We start from the raw sequence: 18,808 nt of genomic DNA, 5'->3' as shown, positions 1-18,808 counted from the left end.
TATCTTCCGTTTTCCATAAACTATAAATTGTTACTTTTCAATAAATAAAATAGAAAGAACAATTTTAGTCAGTCTATATTTTTACGTATGTTTAGACATTTAAAATGTATTAGATTGTAAATCATAGTTATTTAAAGATATAAATTTTATGTATTAATAAAGTGGCATTATGAAGTCATAATCCATTCATTATTTGAAATTTCTTGCTATTACTAAAGTCTTTAATCCATTTTTTGTATTTCTCTCAAATTCTTTCGAACCAAAATTTTAAATTTCTGCTATTTTCTGAGTTCCATACTCTTTCTCTTTCTCACTTTATATTAAATTACTATATATTATATATAATGTTAGTACTTGTATTTTGTATGTTTGGATCTCGTAAATTGCGTTTTAACATATTAATAAAATACTAAACTTTTAATTTCTGTTATTTCAACCTAATTTTTTATTTCACATTCCCAATCTTCCTTCAGTTGGTTGTATGTGTGTTTTAATGTCATGCTAATTACAATTTTATTATAATCAATGTGTTTTGCATTAATCAAATCTAATTCAAAATTCTAATTAAACGTTCATGATTTAACTTCCTTACAAAAATATAATAAATTGTTTTTTGTTTTTAATTAGTTATTTGTTTAACTGTATTATACAAAAGTATTTACTGTTTTAATCAAATTTTTTTAGGTAGGTAGGTATTAATCTACACCTATTTTAAAATCGCAATTCGTTTAAAAAATATAAATATATATAATGCTCAGATACGAACACGATTATAGATTCATTTTATATAAACAAAATTCATTTTTATTGAATTTTTTTTTGTTAATTACAATACGTGTTTTTAAAAGTATTTAATTTTTTTAATTATAAATTAAAAAAAACCAATATTTAAGAAACTAATTGGAAACTGCTAATATTAAGTTAATTGATTAATTTTGGTATTAAAAAATGATAGAAATATTAGTATTTAACATTTTAAGGCGTTACTTTATATCTTGAAATCACTAAAATAAATTTATTTTTACCTAGAATAGATCCAAAATTTTTTAAAGATCTTACTTTAAGATTATAAACAATATTTAAAATATAAGCATAGTCTGCCTGGATATGCCAAGAATGAAAAACTGTAAAAGATATCACAAATATAAAGAGAAAGGATTCCATCTAGATGAGACGTCTACTACTGGGAGCAAATATATATTTATTTATCTCCGATATTATCCATACCTGTGATAAATAAATACATTAGGATAAATGAATAAAATCATGAAAAAATAAACTACGTGTATTAATTAATATGACATATATAGGCAGGCCATATATGCCATATACATATTTTTTTCGTACACATTTAAAGAAATCATTTTTAATTAAAAAATATATGGAATTGCAATCTAATTTTATTTAACCAAAAATATTTTATAGTAACTATTTGAATTACTTTATTCTAATAATAATAATTAACAAAAATTAAATATTAGTTCTAAATTTTAATAATAGGTTTATTTGATATATTAACTATCAAAAATCCAATATTAGTTCTAAATTTTCTTCATACATTTTGTGAATCTTTAGCTAGTGTAGAAGAATTTTAGGTTTTTAAACTTATTCTTTTTGATTTAATTGACTACTATTATTTTTATAAAATAAATATTCAAAAATAATTAATCGTGCTATTATACATAGAATTTTGTGGTATTTATCTGCAAAACTGAAACAGCTTTTTTCTACAGTCCTATTTTTAAGCTGTTTCATAGGTAAAAAATAAAATTTATACAGGAATTTATTATTTCCCTAAATTTAATACAGATCGGAATTTATGATAGCTTAATGATACAATGTGGGAACTATACAATTTTGGCTTGGTCACGAAAAATAATTGTGAACTATATAGTCACGATATAGTCATAATAACTTTTCTGTTCATCACAGCCGCATTTATTTAACATTGTGCTACATTTAAATTATATACTGCAGCAGACAATTGGAGCAATTTCTACTTCATCATATCGTGCTCTAAATACACAGTATTCGCTATCAAAGATTTCCCACTATTCCTGAAGCCTCATCCTCTTTTAATGCAGATCGATTCCATATAACATCAACATATGTGACATATTGAGCATTACTCATATTCTCTTTACAAGTTCATAACGAACCCAATCATTGAGCTACTTTTTACAAACACCTTTAAGCAATCAGCTTATATTAATTCAACTATATTAAGAACTCTTTAAAAACATATATAAAAAAATCATAGACAACTATAGTTTTAGTCATAACTTAAAATTTTTATTTACCACAGATTCAGTTAAAGCTCAATTAGTCGGTGCGTACCGTAAGAACTTAAGTCAGAGCGAAATGCACAACCAACCACACCTGTGTACTTGTTAGGAACGAAGTAAACAAAAACGGCGAATTTTGTTTATATCGTTCCCATCATATACACAAGTATGGTTGGTTGTGCCCTTTGCTTTCACGGTAAGTTCATTTAATTTATTAATTCGTAAAATGTTATCATATTTAATTTAGTTTTTATAACAGCGTAAGATTTATATTAAAAATCTTAATGCTATTAAATATTAGGAATTACCAACATATACGGACTGAAAGGATTTAATTTTACTTGTATAATTAAAATGGGAATTTTAGATCCATTCAGCACAAAGAATAATTATGATTTCATTCTATATTTTGTGATTACTTCATTACTGCCTGGACATATATTATTAAACCTGAAATAATGAAATACGTAAATAAATTTTTTTTTGTTATTCATAATTTCAGATTAACTTTTGATAATTTTTGCTTAATTTTCAGTTTTAATATTAGCAGAATCTGTAATAAATATGTTTTGATTTATTGTACGAACTCTGTATGTATTGTTTTACATAGTAAAACTCTTCTCGTCTTTATATATATTTTAAGAATTTTTAAACGAATGCATTAAATCAAAAATTATATATGTAAAAATAATCAAACTATGAATTTATTATTAATAATTCTAACATTGTTCCCAATTTTTGTGATTAACCACATATACATACACGTTTTGGCAACTAAACAGAAACAAATTTAAATAAAAATACTTATAATATATTTATCAACTTAAGATATTGTTTAGTAAGTGTTTGAATTACTTTTTACAGAGCACAAAAAAATTTTGACAATTTAATTAAACTAATTTTTTGAACATTTTTTCAAATTTTATGTAAAAATTAAAAAGTTAAAAACTCATTTTACTTAATCACAAATATTTAAAAAAAAACAACTTAAAGTGTGTTTTAGTATGAACATTATTTTGTGTACATTTTCCAGCGTCTTCCAGCAGTACTAAGCAGGATCGGAGTAATTCTTGCAAGTCCTTTGGTAAGCTATCAACTCATGCACAACCCTTAAAACCTTATTTTTAAAACTAATTTCAAACCCAATTTGAAAAGCCTACATTTCACAAATGCTCTTGCTGCTTTCGAATTTAAAATTTACCAGTTTTGCAAATATTCAAATTAACAAATCTGGACGTTCAAAACTATACAAAAAGAATTATGCAATTAAAATTTAAATTTTACTTACACTATTTAATTAATATACATAACGGCTTTTGCATTTTTAATTATTTTGTTTTTTTTTTGACTTTTTTTGTTCTTGAATGATCGAAAAGCTTAATTAATTATTTCTGTTTTTTAACATTTTATAGGTATTTTCTGTTCGTTGTATTGAATGTAGAAGCACGCTTTCGATGTTTTCGATTAATTTGTAGCCTGACTAATTAATTTTAAATTAAACACTCTTAATTGCATATACAAAAATATTTGAAAAAAAATTATCAGCATTCAAAATATAACATTATATATAAATTTGTTACCAATTAAATAAATATCAAAAACAAAAACACACTTTAAGGTCACTTATAATTGGGAAAAATGTTACAATATATAGTATTCGATGAGACAATTTTATTATATATGAACAAAATTTTATACATAAAAATAAAATATTTAAGAAATATTAAAATAACATATTAATGATAAACTTTTTCGAGACACGCCACTTTATAGCTTTGTTGAGCATAGCTTAAAAACTTGATTTATTTTTTCCTCTTACTTAGAGACTCTTATTTTACGTATTCGATTTTCAAATAAAGTCCTAAAATTATTATTAAATAATTATCTCATCATGCGAAGTGCATAAAACCATACATATTATGCAAAAAGAACAATATTTTCCGGTAGACTTAAATATATTAAATTTCAGGATCTATTAAAAAAGCGTAATATTGCTATTCGGTTCTATAATGACTTTTCTGGAGAAAACTTATTCGGTAGTTCAATTTTAATAGATTTGGTACAATTGATTGTGCTCTTTTTTTATATAAAATAACCATATTCTTCAAAACAAAAGTTTTAAATCTTAGTTTAGTAATTCTTATGAGATTAAAATAATTAATTGAATTTAATTCTTAAGTAATCACATTAAAGCAGAACGATATTCTTACTGTATGGAACAAATACTATATTATACAAAAAAACAATGAACTCAATATAGATTAACTGACTCAATATAGTGAAGTTCAATAGCATCTAATATTACTAATTTTGAAATCAATTTCAATGATAACTTTAACATAGTAACGTAATATTCTCTTGAAGTATGTATAATATTTGCAATGTTCCAGAATATTAGAAGAAATAACTAGCTTATGCAGCTTTGAAAATAATACACAATATTTTCGTTAAAACTCTAATAAGATTTTAGCAAATTTGTTTCGGGACTAAGTGATTAATTGTTTAATTAGGAAAGAATCATAGATATTAGCGTAAAGGTAATATCATAGATATAAGATAAATTTTTAATTAAAATTTGTAACAAGAACTTAACGTTTCTCTTGTATTAAACATAATTCAGGCACTTTAATACATTTTTAAAGTTTTAGTGACTTTATTATATGGTAAATCCATAGGACTATATTCAAAAATTATTAATTGGCTTTGTGTACATTGTGTGATTGCTTTTTTATCGCAACTAAAAACGCTTTTAATATCGAATATCAATAAAATCACTTTGAGTTGTTGTTTGTTTCACAAAAAACTGTATAAATTATTTTGCTTGCTACAGAATTGAATAAATATAATAATATACAAAAGAAAAAAATAAAATTTTAATTAAAAATTAAATAACTTTGCTGTATAAAACTGCATCAAATGTTTTGTTGTTTATGTTTACATTTATTACACAAACCATATATTTACCAGTTTCAAGGTTTATTTTATTGACTTTTTAATCAAACACAATTTTTCATGCATTTTTCATATATTTTTCACACATTTTTATCGCCAAAAAACTAAATCATTTCATATGAAATTCATGCATTTTAGCTTTTTTGTTCAGTTCACATTCCATAAAACCAATACTCAGTTTATAAGTCACCACCCGTGGGTGTAATCGCTACACGGAGTTCCAATGTACACTTATCATAAAAATGTAATGAAATGAAAATATGAGAAGGAAACCAATGACGACCGGATGTAATGCGGTTTAAAGACATTTGTGGTAAAAGCTACAGCAGCAGACATCAAACCCCATTTCCGTTTTGCGTTCTAGCATTGAAATGAATGAATAACTGTTTGCATATATGGATGGGCATGAGTGCTGATACAGATACTTATTGACCTACCAATCTCTTAAAAATGCATGAGCAAAAGCCATATGCACAATCTTTAATTATATATTTTGCATGTACAACAAATGTGTGCTATTGCATAAAAGAACTACATTTTTAACAGTCCAAATCTTTTAGTACAAAAGTAACTCTAATTCCCTAAACCGTACTTCAAAATGCATAAGTCCAAGCGAATATTTACGAATTAGCACGCCATTATTAACAGTTACTTATTGCGGAATCCAAAACTTTATGCAATAAAAAAATAAAATTTAAAGTCCCTAAAATCATGTCAATATTATATTACCTGTACCAAGTAACTGTACAAAAAAATAGGAAATAATCGAACGAGAATTTCATGCTGCTTTATCGTCCGAAAAGACAGCAGCTGGCTTTTCTAGTGTGGATGGACATCATGCACAAGCAACTTCAACAAAACCTCCTTCAACGGATGCACCGCACGTACACTGGCAACCTCAACAGAGTGGGTTTTTCAGTTCTGCAGTACAAAATATACGTGCACGTTCAGTTAGACGTAGACAAAACGGGGACTTGGGTGAAAGCATTGATCAACCGTACAGGCAACAGCATACACAAGTAACAACAGATCCCGTTTATACTGAGCCTGTATTTATCAATACACCAGCGGAGAGCAGCATTACCGTTCCACCAGTTACAGCTGTCACATCTGTTAGTATTGAGGATGATTCAAATGTATCATCTCAACCGATCTTAACTGAACCCCCAAGTCTACGTCAATCACGCTCAATGTCCACCAACACACCACCACTTATTCTACGTGGCGAAAATATTCGAGTCGATATACATGATACACCTACGAATCAACAGCAAAATATGTCGACCACTGATATGGCCGAACAGCTACAACCATTAAAACCACCTAGAAGAAAGAGCTCACGTTCAACTTCACCGTCGCGTGGATTCGATACGATCGAACAATGTCTTGGAGCATCCGGCGTAAACGGTAATAATGGCGGAGATGCTGAAGATGTAAGTTTTTGATTTTTTATATTTTTATTACTTGTATTTGTGTTATTTTCTTACTCTTAATTTTTGTTCTTACGTTTCTGTTCATTTACGTTACCATTTCTCTTTCATTAAAAATAATTTTAATTTTATGCATAAAAGTAAACTAATCCGTATATATGTGAACGAATGATATCCACTTTTTCACTGTTCGAATTTAACTAACAATTAAAACATGTTGAAGATACTTTTTAAACTGTACCTTCTTGTGCTCATATACTGTAAGTCACATCATAAATACTACTATAGTTTGATATGTAAGACGAATTCTAAAGTAAACAGGAATTTTTAAAAATAGGTGTTTGAAGTGAGGTCGCATATTGGCAATTAAATACTTCGGTAAGGTAGTTTGTTCACAGATATACTGTCAAAATTTCATAACATTCAACAACACAGTTTGACGGTGCTAAATCAGGTAAATACAACGAGTGGCTTTTAAGTCAAAAATCGTTTAGAATTCCATTGATCAAGAGCAATTCTTAATTGTCTAATCAACTATACTATGCACAAGAAATAAATAAACTCATGCAATAAATAATTTTTTAAAAATATATACCTCTAATGAAATAATTCAATTATGATTTTGTCCTCATATAACACAGCAAGTGAATTTGTTAATGGACAGCAAATTAAAAAAAAAAAACATACAAGTTCGAACATACAACTCAAGTACGGCTTTGACTCAGTTGGCTTATGAACACTGACTCTATGCTTCAAATTTGGCAGGGCACGAGTTCAACCCGTGGTGCTTGCAGTCTCAAAACAAAATTATTTACGAATATTTAAATATAAGAAATAGTTCCAAAACCACAGAAAAAAAATAATTTTTGTTGTAGTTCACTATTTTTCGAAACCTTATTAACAATTACAATTAATAATTACCAATTCTTTATCAACTTATACATAACAAACCACGCATACACTTTTCGGACAATCAAGCTTTCGGGTTACGAAAAATTACGATAAATTAATTTTTTAAGATGCGTGATTCCAATTCCATGAGTTTGAATAAAGATTTTGTCGGTCCTTTGATGAACTCATACTCATATATGATGGAATCTACTATGAACATAGTTATCAGTTGGCCAACATATTAATTCACGATCGTTTTTAAGCCGTGTATGTCTTTTAAAAATTTTACTACGGGAAAAACAATTATCACAATAAATTTCATATATCACACCTCTTGGCCAAAGTTTTATCAAGTATAAAACAATACTTAACAATTGTATTACGTCTTCGTCTGATATTCATTTTTATACACCTAACACAGAAGTACTACCACTAAATCCAATAGTAATGAAATGTTCACAGGACATCAGTGAAGAATCTAAAAGACAGACTTATGCAATTACTTATATATGGTCTGATTACGAAAACATATTTTTTATAAGTTTACTATAAAGTTTACTTTTTAATTTAATTATTAAGACATTAAATTCCTTAAACCGTGTTTTAAAAAAGGGATTTCATTTATCATTTCGAACTTAACTAATATTATGTTATGTATGGTGAAAATGTTGTTTCATCAAACATTTTTTGAATTTGATCAAAATATTATTAAAAAATTCAAAATATTTCATTTCTGTGATGCATATATCACAGGGTTTCTCACTGGACATTGTAGAGTAAATAAGCATCTATCGAACCTACGTATTACAAGAGACGATAGCTGCAGACTTTGTTGCGAAGAAGAGGAAATAGCAGAACACATTCTGTGTCATTGTGATAGCCTCGCCAGATTCAGCTGGTACTTATCACTTATTACGGAATTAGGCAACATCTTTTCAAAGGACATAATGACGTTCTTAACTGTTACTTGTCTATGGAACTAAAGTGGATGTGTCACAATAATCCTCAAAGGCTGCAGTGATATGGTGATAAGTTCCTGTTTAAAATCTATCTATCTATGTATATATATGTATACATATAAGTCAATTACAACAATCTGTTTGAAAAAGTTCCTTTGAAATATTAAAACAATATCCTTAAAACTTGTACAATAAAAACACAGTGCACTATTTAAAGCATTTAAGACGACATGAATTGAGTGTTTTTATTTAGCTTTATCGTCATAAGATATCGCTTATGAAGATATAGATATATTGCTTAAAAATAAGCAATTCCACAATATTTTTTATTTGTATTAGATATATATGAGAATATGACATATCCAAATGAAACAATATCATAATTAATTTTTGCTTTCTTTAATCGTATACTAAATATAATTGCTGTGATTGCCCAAAAAACTGCAAATTGATATAATTACTTAGAAATTATCAATCAAAATTGATACAAACTATAAGTAATAAAATTTAATATCAATATGTTTCAAATTAATCCGCAATTATTAGTGTCATTATTGTTAGCAAACCATTTTAACCACATAATTAATTTACCAAACGAAACAATATATTGAGGAACTTTGTTGTTGTTGTTGTCAAAATACTTTCACAACACCAATTGTTTACGCCTGTAAATCCGAAAATTGTTTATTTTTGTTGTGACTTCTTCCGGTTTTCATCTTGCCACAAATGAATGTTCAACAGATACCAAAACTAGTGAACTAAACTTCATACACAGACACCAACAGCGAGAGCTGCAAGTTTCGCCCAACAGCATAAAAACTAATTTGCGAACTACGAAATTCATGGCGCGCTCTCCGACCAATTTTAAACGTTTCCATCAACAATGCAGAAAATATTTAGTTTTTATTAAAATAATCCAAGCAACTTTCTGACAATAGCACATTCAGTTGCATAAACGGAAACGGAAGTGAAAGGGAAACTTCACTAATCAACAGCAACAGTGAAACATTCAGTAATCCTCTCACTACGTCTGCCTTCTGTAAATTTCCAACAATAAATTATTACGTAATTCTATATCTAAAGTGTATGTATGGGTGTGTGTGTGTGTTGATTATCCTTAAATTGTGGATTTATCTACAATTTTCTAGTGAATGATGGAAAAATTGAATGCTTTGCTCAGATGAATTTTGTTTTTGCTGGAAATTGGCAAATTATGTTGTTTAAAAAACACGACAGGCAAATATTAAGAAACTTTTAATTATTAAATGTTTCCTTGAGTAAATATGACCAAGTCTTTGCAATTGTTCCTAAATGCTTTTTAAAACCATTGTGTGTAAGTGGTATGAATACTACTTTACATATATAGAAGAAAGAAAATCTATCTATTACGTTGAAGACTACATAACGCAATAGTTTTGTTTTTAAAATCGCAATTTAGTTTCGAGAAGTGCTTTTTAATTTTTAGAACAAAATATTTTAGATTAAATATTAAAATTAACTGTATTTCAAATTCAAGTCGACATATTACAGAGAATAGTAGTTGATCCTAAATCCCGCAGTTTCCGTAGTTTTGAATTTTAAACTATTTAATTTGTGTCTAAGTTTGTCTAAGGCTTGTCACGTATCTTAACACGTTAAACATTATTAAAATCTGCATTTATAGTAGTTTAGATAATATAATATATTAATTAGTATTTAAATGGTATAAAGAGGTTAATTTGAAAAGTAGTGAACTACAACAAATATTCTTTTTATATTATTTTTATTTAATTGAATTTATATCATCAGTGGTCTTGGAAGTAATTCTTGTACTTAATTATTCGTAAATAATTTTTTGAGATTCAAGTACCAGAAATGAAACTCGTGCCATGCCAAATTTAAAGCTTAGAGTCAGCGTTCATTTGCCAACTGACCCAAAGCCGTACTTAACTTTTATATTCGCACATTTTTCTGGAGTTATTAATTTGCTGTGAAATTTTTTATTAACACATCCACGTGCTGTGTTATATTAGAACGAAATCATAAACCAGCTGTAGAATAATTGAATTAATTAATTATATTTAATTTAATGTTATGCAATAACATTATTTAACCAAATTAATGTGTAAATCGTAATCCTGATTTTCTATCCTCTCTTAGTCTCACAGTTGCCACAATATTATGTGAAACCACAAAAACCAACTTCATTGCTTTTCATTTGAAATGTCTAATCGATATCAGTAATAACAAATATATATTTTATTACTCGTACAACTAACATAGCTACAAATTGCAAATTGCATTTAATGTAAAAGATAACAGTTAACAGCTCTGTCAATGTGCTTATGTTAAGTTATAACAGAATTTTACTTCGCTTTCAGTAATTAGCTACTAGTTGGAAATATATATTATTTTGATTTTCAAAAGATATTTATATTCTACTAAAGTATTTTTATCAAGTGCTAACATAATCAAAAATATATAACTGTGACCTTTAATTAAAACAAAAATTAAGAACCAAAACTATCTAAAATACACACTTTACATGATTAATCATATGAATGACTAATCCTTAGAATTCTGTTATTATGTTAGAATTTAATTTATTGCTCTTCAAAATCTAATACGAATATTTTTGCTTCCTTAGGTTTTTATTTCTTCAACAGTGACTTTTATATAATTAAAAACTTATATTAATTAAAGAACTCATATCAATTAAATATGAACAATATAATATGAATATTTACCATATATACATATATATTACGTATATACATATATAGAAAGCACAGAGCATCTTTTTGTTGAGAATTGCTAATATAGAAAATGTTTAAAGTGCACGGATCCAAAAAATATCTTGAAGTCAATAATATGGCTCGTAAAGTAGATGTTACGTCTTACAATTACACAAGGTGTTTTCTTACAAAGTCGTATAGATATGGGAGGTGATACCTTGGTCCAAGCCATTTCAAAAACAGGTGTTACATTTTCAAAGAGATACGGGGTGTCAAAGAAAAGTCTATTCAAGAAAAGTCTATTTTGCTTTCAAATATTCTTAATATCTGAAATATGGTTGAATTAAACTGAATATGGTAATTCATTTACCAAAAAATAAAATGAGTGTTGCTTGTTTCGAAGGACAATTACTGGAAGACAATGCATGATAGTACGAAAACTCTGCCACTTTATTACAAATAAATAAAGCCACTTTGTTGACACACACCCTGTATATTACCAATTTTCTCTTATTGATTATGTGCTGCGACATAATTTGCAACTCTTAATTAAAACAAAAAACAATCATTTTTAAAGCATCAATTTAATTTTTCTTATATAATTTTTAAATATTTTTTCTGTATTAAGTTTGAGTTTTTACTTAATTAGGAAGCAGAAAGGATTAAACTTAAATTTGTTTAGCAGAAAACATTTTAATTAAAAATTTTTTATATACTCTAAACCCAATTCCCGATATTTGCGAAATTGCTTAAGAGTAAATATTAAAAGGAAAACTCACTTTATCCGCAGCAAATATTTTAGAATGAACAAAAAGTAAAGGTAAATGAATCAGTATTTACTCGCAGCAATCACAATATATATATACTTTTGTATACATCGCTACGAATATAAGCGCACTTAAGAAAGAGGGACAGTTCGACTGAAGTTTCAGAAGCTTAAATCACATAATCTAACCGGCACATAACCAATGCATGAAAGTGGAAACGCAGCTTTCGGAACCTCGTTACAAAGTGATGTATGAGAACGAGCGTGATTGGTGTCCTTTCATTTGCGATATCCTGCAATACAAGTAGCTCAGGGAAAATGCGAATTTTGCCACTGTATTTGTGCACCCAATCTGTGGACTTTAGCATGGATTCCATTTTTAACTTTCTTTTCACAGTGCAGATTGTGCAATGCCAAGAGTGCATAATGGTTGCCAATGCAACCAAGAGTGAAAGCAGTGGGAGGTGAAATAAGTTGTACATTGCTCGAAGAGTATTTTCTTGCACTGACCACTTTTGACTGTGATAAATTACAATTCTAGGTTAGTTACTCTGATCCATTGCATTAAATTTTATTACGCTGCATAAAATGAACTTAACCAACTCAACTGGTACTGAAGGCCACCATCATCATTGTAAAATCATTTAGAATCTTATTTGTTTTGCTTCAAATAGTTAATAAAAAACGGAGTATGCTCCATCAAGTGAATATATTTTACTTTTATAAAAATTTCCTTTTAATTTTAATAAATCTCAAATTTCAGACATTTTTTATACAAACAACATACAAGAATTTTATTAGCTTTAATTATAGAAATTAGAAAAAGTCATACAGAAAATCCTTAATCCTTCTAACAACACAACCACATAATATTTTATTATATCACTGTTATTAGCTTACAAACAGACACTTTATCTTCATACTTATTAAAACGAGTACCGCATTTTTCATACATACTTCGTTCTTTCATCCATGCTAACATGTTTTTATTAGCCAATCTTCCCCGCACAGACACTCAAACCGCATATGTTTAATTGCTCTGTTCAGTGTTGAAATCTCGGTGGAATTGGAGCTCGAAGCGGATGAATTCTTTATGTTGAAGATATAAAAAGCATACTTCGTGTTTTGCTCCCAATAAAGCATGTAACATTATTATATACTGGAAGTAGAGTTAAACCGCAAAGATACAACAGTTAAATTCAATTTAAACCCAGTGGCATCCTAACAAAATGAAAATTGAAATATAAAACAGTGGAGCATTTCATGCGCTCATAATCCATTAAGTTGCGAAATTGGCATGTAAAAAAGGCAACATGGCTCAGCTATTAAAACAGAGGCTAAGGACGAGCTAGCGAACTGCAATAATTGTTAAAGCAAATATAAAGCAATTTATGGCAGGACTATGAATATTCATTTGGATCTAGAATATTTGATCAATATTTTTTAATATGTAAAAATACGAGTCGATATTTTTTCTTGCATTCTATGTTTTTTTTTATTATTTTGTATTTGTTATAAAAGAAAAAACTCCGTTTACTAAAAAGTCCGCTTACTACTACTAAATACATCAAAATAAAATATTATTGTTGTACTATATCATTGATTTCCAATTAGGAGAAACGGCACTAAGCTAAAGAAGATATCATAGATTCATAATTTTTGATACTATTCCCAAAGAAGTGATATAATTTATATTTACTTTATTTATGGTTTATAAACTGGTTCAAAATTAGTTATGGGACCTATATACTAAGTGGCCTATTGCAAACTGTTGTTCATCTGCATCTTTGTTAATAATTTGTTTAACTCTAATAATCACTACACATAAGTAAATTATGTATATGTTTAACATTTAGAATTACAACGAGTATTTTAAAACTTTTAGTAATCTGAGAGATTTGATATAAATAAATTAACCCTTTCATGACCATTATCCTCCTTAACCTATAAAAAATAAACGTGTAATTTGTTTTCTACCACACAGATAAACATTTTCGCAAATGCATACAAATGCGCATTTAGTGTAATTCATTCGCATTCGTATTTACTCATATTTACTCATATTTATTCATAAATACTCACATAAATCCATCAAAAGTGTTCTGAACTCATACACATAAAGCTGTAAACATATTCAAGAGCAGAAATATCAGAACCAACCGCTCGTAAATAAAATATGTAAGATTTTTTTTGTGAAGTATGTCTAATTTATGCACGAATGTATTTTTTTATTACTGTGTAAATATGTATTTATGAATTACGAATGGTGCAAAATGTTACTCTATACTTTAGTTACTTTAGTTTAAAGGAATAGTAAAAGCACTTTAATTTGTTAAATTTTATAGCATTCGTTGTAGTAAATCGCATTGCTATCGTATTACTATTAAAAAATTTAATTTGTTTCTGTAGTCCTTTAGTATCGTTTAATTTACTTTAATTTAAAATACTTCAAAACTTTGTATTTTCTACTATTTAAAAATATTTAGAATATTTATTAATCATTGAAATCAATTCTTTACAACTGTAATTTAGTTCAACGTATATGCTATTGTAATTATTTGTATATTATTTATTGCATTTTTTTAAAAATAACTGATTCAGAAAATATTATTAAATAAAATACAAACAAAAATGTCAGAGTATAGGTGATCAAAATTGGGCAAATGAACCCTGCTGTCAGATCTCAAGATTGACCTAGTCCATACTGGACAAAAAAGTACTAATCAGGCATAACCCACTCAACACTACGGTAGTTGCAATATGTAAATATTTTATATTCCAATGATTTTCTTATATAAACTAGTTCCTTACCGTAGTCATTTTTCAATATTTAGGAATATAGATTACTTTTATTTAAATCAAAAACATATTTAAGATAGGTAAAATTCTCATTAATTAGACAACAGCGGTTCTCTTCTCCACCTAACAATCTTGATGAATAACATAATACATTCTGTTAATATTTACTCTCATAGTTTTTTTTTGAGCTTTTATTAAAAATTAAAAATAATTTAACATTGAGGCATATAATTTAAAACATTTAGAGTATATATGGGTCATTCTTTTACACGAACTGTATTTCCAATTTTTTCTTAACTGCTTAATATTACAAAAAAGGAATTTGTTCGTATACTATATGTTAAGGGTTTATACCTTTAAGTTGATTAAGGTGGTTCCTAAGTTCTTGCGTACTTATGGTATCTGATATCACAGTCATATCACAATAGATCATTATTTGTGTTCAAGTTCGTATTAGTGCAGATAGCCGTCGCTCAAATCTAACCTTACCTTATATGATAAAAATAAGGAATTTACGACACAGTTTTAAACATATATCTTAGCTTCATTTTTATCGTATATTATTTTGGTAGACTAGCAAGGATAAGTAACACAAATATGGGTATCACATATTTACTTTCTATGGTCAATCTCAAATAGTTTGTATGGTTTTAACACTAAGTAATATACTTATACTATTTTCTGAATCTGAAAAACTAAAAAACTATAAATTAGTAATATTTTTGTGTTAATAATCACTGCTGTTTTGAAGAATTGATTATTCATTATCAGATATGTCACATTCAGCTTATAATACCGAAATCTGCAAAATATTCATGCTAAAATTTACTAACGAAAGCGCATAAAGTATCAATACAAAATATATGAAAAAATTCGTTATGACAAAAATAAAAGAATAACTGAAGGTCCTTAATATATATAAAAAATTAAATATATCATTTCTATTATTCATTTCACACTGCTCACGAATTCGAAAAATTTTAGCCGGTAAGTAAAAATGAATTTCTTCTTAAATTTGAATTTCAAAATAATTTTGCATAAATAAACTATTGCTTTTATTTGATAAAAACTGTAAAATTGTAATTTTAATGTACTAAATAATTATTAATTAATTTTATCTATTTTGTATTTTTTCCATTTTTAACGCTTTTTGCTGTGTATTTTGTGTATATGACTATTACGAAAAATTCCACCAAATTGTGAATAAAATTTTATGAAAAAAATGCCAAATGCCAAATGCAATTTTTGTTAATGTTACCACGTTTGTTCGTTTGTTCTTCGTTAATTCGTTATTTTCGTCTGATTTTATCTATTTGTCGTATAATTTGTAATTTTGTTGTTGTAACGCATGAAAACTCAAATTGTAATAAAAAAGTTTTTTAAATTTACCGCCGTTTATCAGGGTGAGAAAAAGCGAGACACCAGCGGTCCTAATGAAATCGTGGCTTGTACAACTTGCGGTGGCAGTAGCAGTCCCTGTACCCACTCCGCAAACAACGGCTGCGCTACAGAGGTAAATATCAAATGATTTATTATCTATATAAAACCGATGTCTAAGAATATTATATCAAGAAGTTAATATCATTTCATGATCTCTTTTATATTTAATTTTTAAAAATTTAATACAATACATATTTACATAAACTATATATCATATTAGATATATTCAAAGTTAAGCGATTAAAGTGTTACCTATTCAAGGGACCATATATTTTTTGTGTGAAATTATTTTTTATTGATTGAAAAAATTAAAATAATAATTTGGAACCCATTCACTCTAGCTCGATGTAGCCACCTTTACCTTTACTATGGCCTTTAAATGGTAAAAATTAGTTGCATGCTTCGCGAATGTGATCTTCCGGTATTTTGACCCATTGCTGAACAACGAAACAATAGCAACCATACTTGCACATTTTTTAGTGTTCAGTTTTCTCACCAAAATGGCCCATATGGAATACTACAACGGTTTTACATCTATCGAATTCGAAAGGCATTGTGGGGACGAAATGAAGTGTTGAACATGATTGTTTATCCATTCTTGGTTAGCACGAGCTTTATGAAACAGTACCGAGTCTTGTTAGAATGATCCATCTCGTAGACCAAAGACCATGCTAACGTGCCCACGGTTCTAAAGCAACTTACAAAACATTTTCCCGGTAATAAGTCACATTGACTTTGATACCAAACTCAATGAAAGCGATTGGAGGGCGGATATCGGCGGTCACAGCTGTCCATACCATTACTTCAGATGAAAAATCACTTCGGGTCGCCATTCATAGTTTCAAATTTTCGGCAGTCCGTTCAGTTAAGTAAACACGATCAAAGTTTACAAGAGTTTATGAACTGCTCAATAGCACAATTTTTCTCAGCAGAGGACACAATGTTTGGAAATTAGTCAAGTTCATGCAAGCATAACAACTCCATTGCTCTTTCGAGTTGAACTTTTTGTTGCTTTGGTGTAAGATCTTGTATCTTTTGGAATTTCAAGGCTTTACCTTTAATTCAACCACCCTTTTGGAATATACGTCGGATGTTTCGCTGTGATATTTTCAGTTCTTTGGTCATTTTATTACCAGGACGACATATATCCTTTAATATAAATTTTGGTAGAACATTTTTACTCTATAAAATTTATAATCAATGCTTTAGATGATTAAATCATCATTACTGTCATCCAGAACTGCTATACTCGTAATACCGTCAATTTCGATATATTATGTGATTATTATTAATGTTCTTATTATTATTTATCAGCGAGTTGAAATCTACTACACTTTGATCTAAGTTATAAGGTAGAGAAGAGTTTTCTAAGCAACCAATCATGACTGAGAAATTTGAAGATCTAAGCGTTGTTTGCTTTCTGTTATCAAATACAAGAAATCATGTCAATATTTCGTTCTCATTTTCTATTTCTATACCTTATTAGTATTTTGCGACGTGACCCGTTGAAATACTAATAAAATGTTATAGTACTTTCTGAAAGATTTCATAAATTTAATAATATCTATTCGTAACCAATATAAACCTGTGAATATTATATTATGAATGTAGCCCGTGGAATATATGGAGCACGCCATATACCCTTTTAAAAGTATATTCCAAGCAATATTTAATAAAGTATCGGAGGTCGATAAAATAATGTCTGTTTTTCTTTTTTTTTAGTAAAATTAAATTTTTAAATGATAAAATCTTGATAACTGAGAAAAATTTTATTGATTATTTCGGTGGCATGTTTTCATATTTTTGATTTATGTGGAGAATTATTTTCTCCTTTCCCCTTGCCCTTTCCTGTTACGTTAATAGTTAAGATTCAATTCTACTTAAATAAGAAATTAATACATTAAAAAACATTATGGTAAAATGATCTTAATCTACTTCTTGCTGAATATAGTAAGTCTTGAGTCTTGACTACACTGTTTAATGTAGTTTATGTTTAAATTAATGATGATAAATTGAAGTATAAAGTAATTAATTTTAACTATATATAAGATTACTTATTAATGAGTAACAAACAGACACTAATAATATCTCTTTTACAGACTTGCTTCGTACAAGTGCGCAAAAAGGAACCGCCTCACCCAATTCGAGTAGCGAAAACGATCGATGTCATCGCAAGAATTACATTTCCAACTGCTTACGCGATTTTCCTGATTTTCTTCTTTGTGCACTACAAAGGATTTTCATAAAACTCTTGCTGAAAACCATGCAATTAGATATATTGAAACAATTTAGATACAACACAACACAAGTAAAAATTTAAAATTAAATACAGCAACACATACACACACAATTATAATCACATTTAACACATCAACAATAAAATTAAAAGAAACAACCACAACATTTCAGGAAATTATTTTTTATATAATAAAAATAATAAATTAAATTATTTAAATAAATTTAATATATAAGATGTATTTTTTTGGTTACGCTCAAATAAAGTTACTTGTTAAATTCTATTTAGGACATTTTAAGAAATTTGTTAATTTTTTACTTATTTTAAATTCATTAC

The 18,808-nt window shown here is 27.7% G+C and overlaps 1 protein-coding gene across 8 annotated transcripts in view; it reads left to right on the top strand.

Moving 5' to 3' along the window:
• The window catches only part of LOC119670587, a 34,920-nt gene extending 16,334 nt beyond the window's left edge, over positions 1 to 18,586 (top strand). For 7 of the 8 annotated variants that reach the window (XM_038080908.1, XM_038080907.1, XM_038080903.1 and 4 more), the window contains 4 exons: positions 3,319 to 3,369; positions 5,996 to 6,670; positions 16,199 to 16,309; positions 18,336 to 18,586. In XM_038080908.1, coding sequence (XP_037936836.1) covers positions 3,319 to 3,369; positions 5,996 to 6,670; positions 16,199 to 16,309; positions 18,336 to 18,482 — 984 coding nt within the window. In that variant the 3' untranslated portion in view covers positions 18,483 to 18,586. The remainder of the gene's footprint in view (positions 1 to 3,318; positions 3,370 to 5,995; positions 6,671 to 16,198; positions 16,310 to 18,335) is intronic. The other variant, XM_038080905.1, reaches the window with a different exon arrangement.
• Positions 18,587 to 18,808: the final 222 nt, after the last annotated feature.

Source organism: Teleopsis dalmanni, chromosome 1, assembly GCF_002237135.1.
Source record: "Teleopsis dalmanni isolate 2A chromosome 1, ASM223713v2, whole genome shotgun sequence".
In the NCBI taxonomy this organism is placed as follows: domain Eukaryota; kingdom Metazoa; phylum Arthropoda; class Insecta; order Diptera; family Diopsidae; genus Teleopsis; species Teleopsis dalmanni.
Note: the sequence above shows the minus strand (reverse complement) of the source record. Positions and strands in the feature narration are given on the sequence as shown.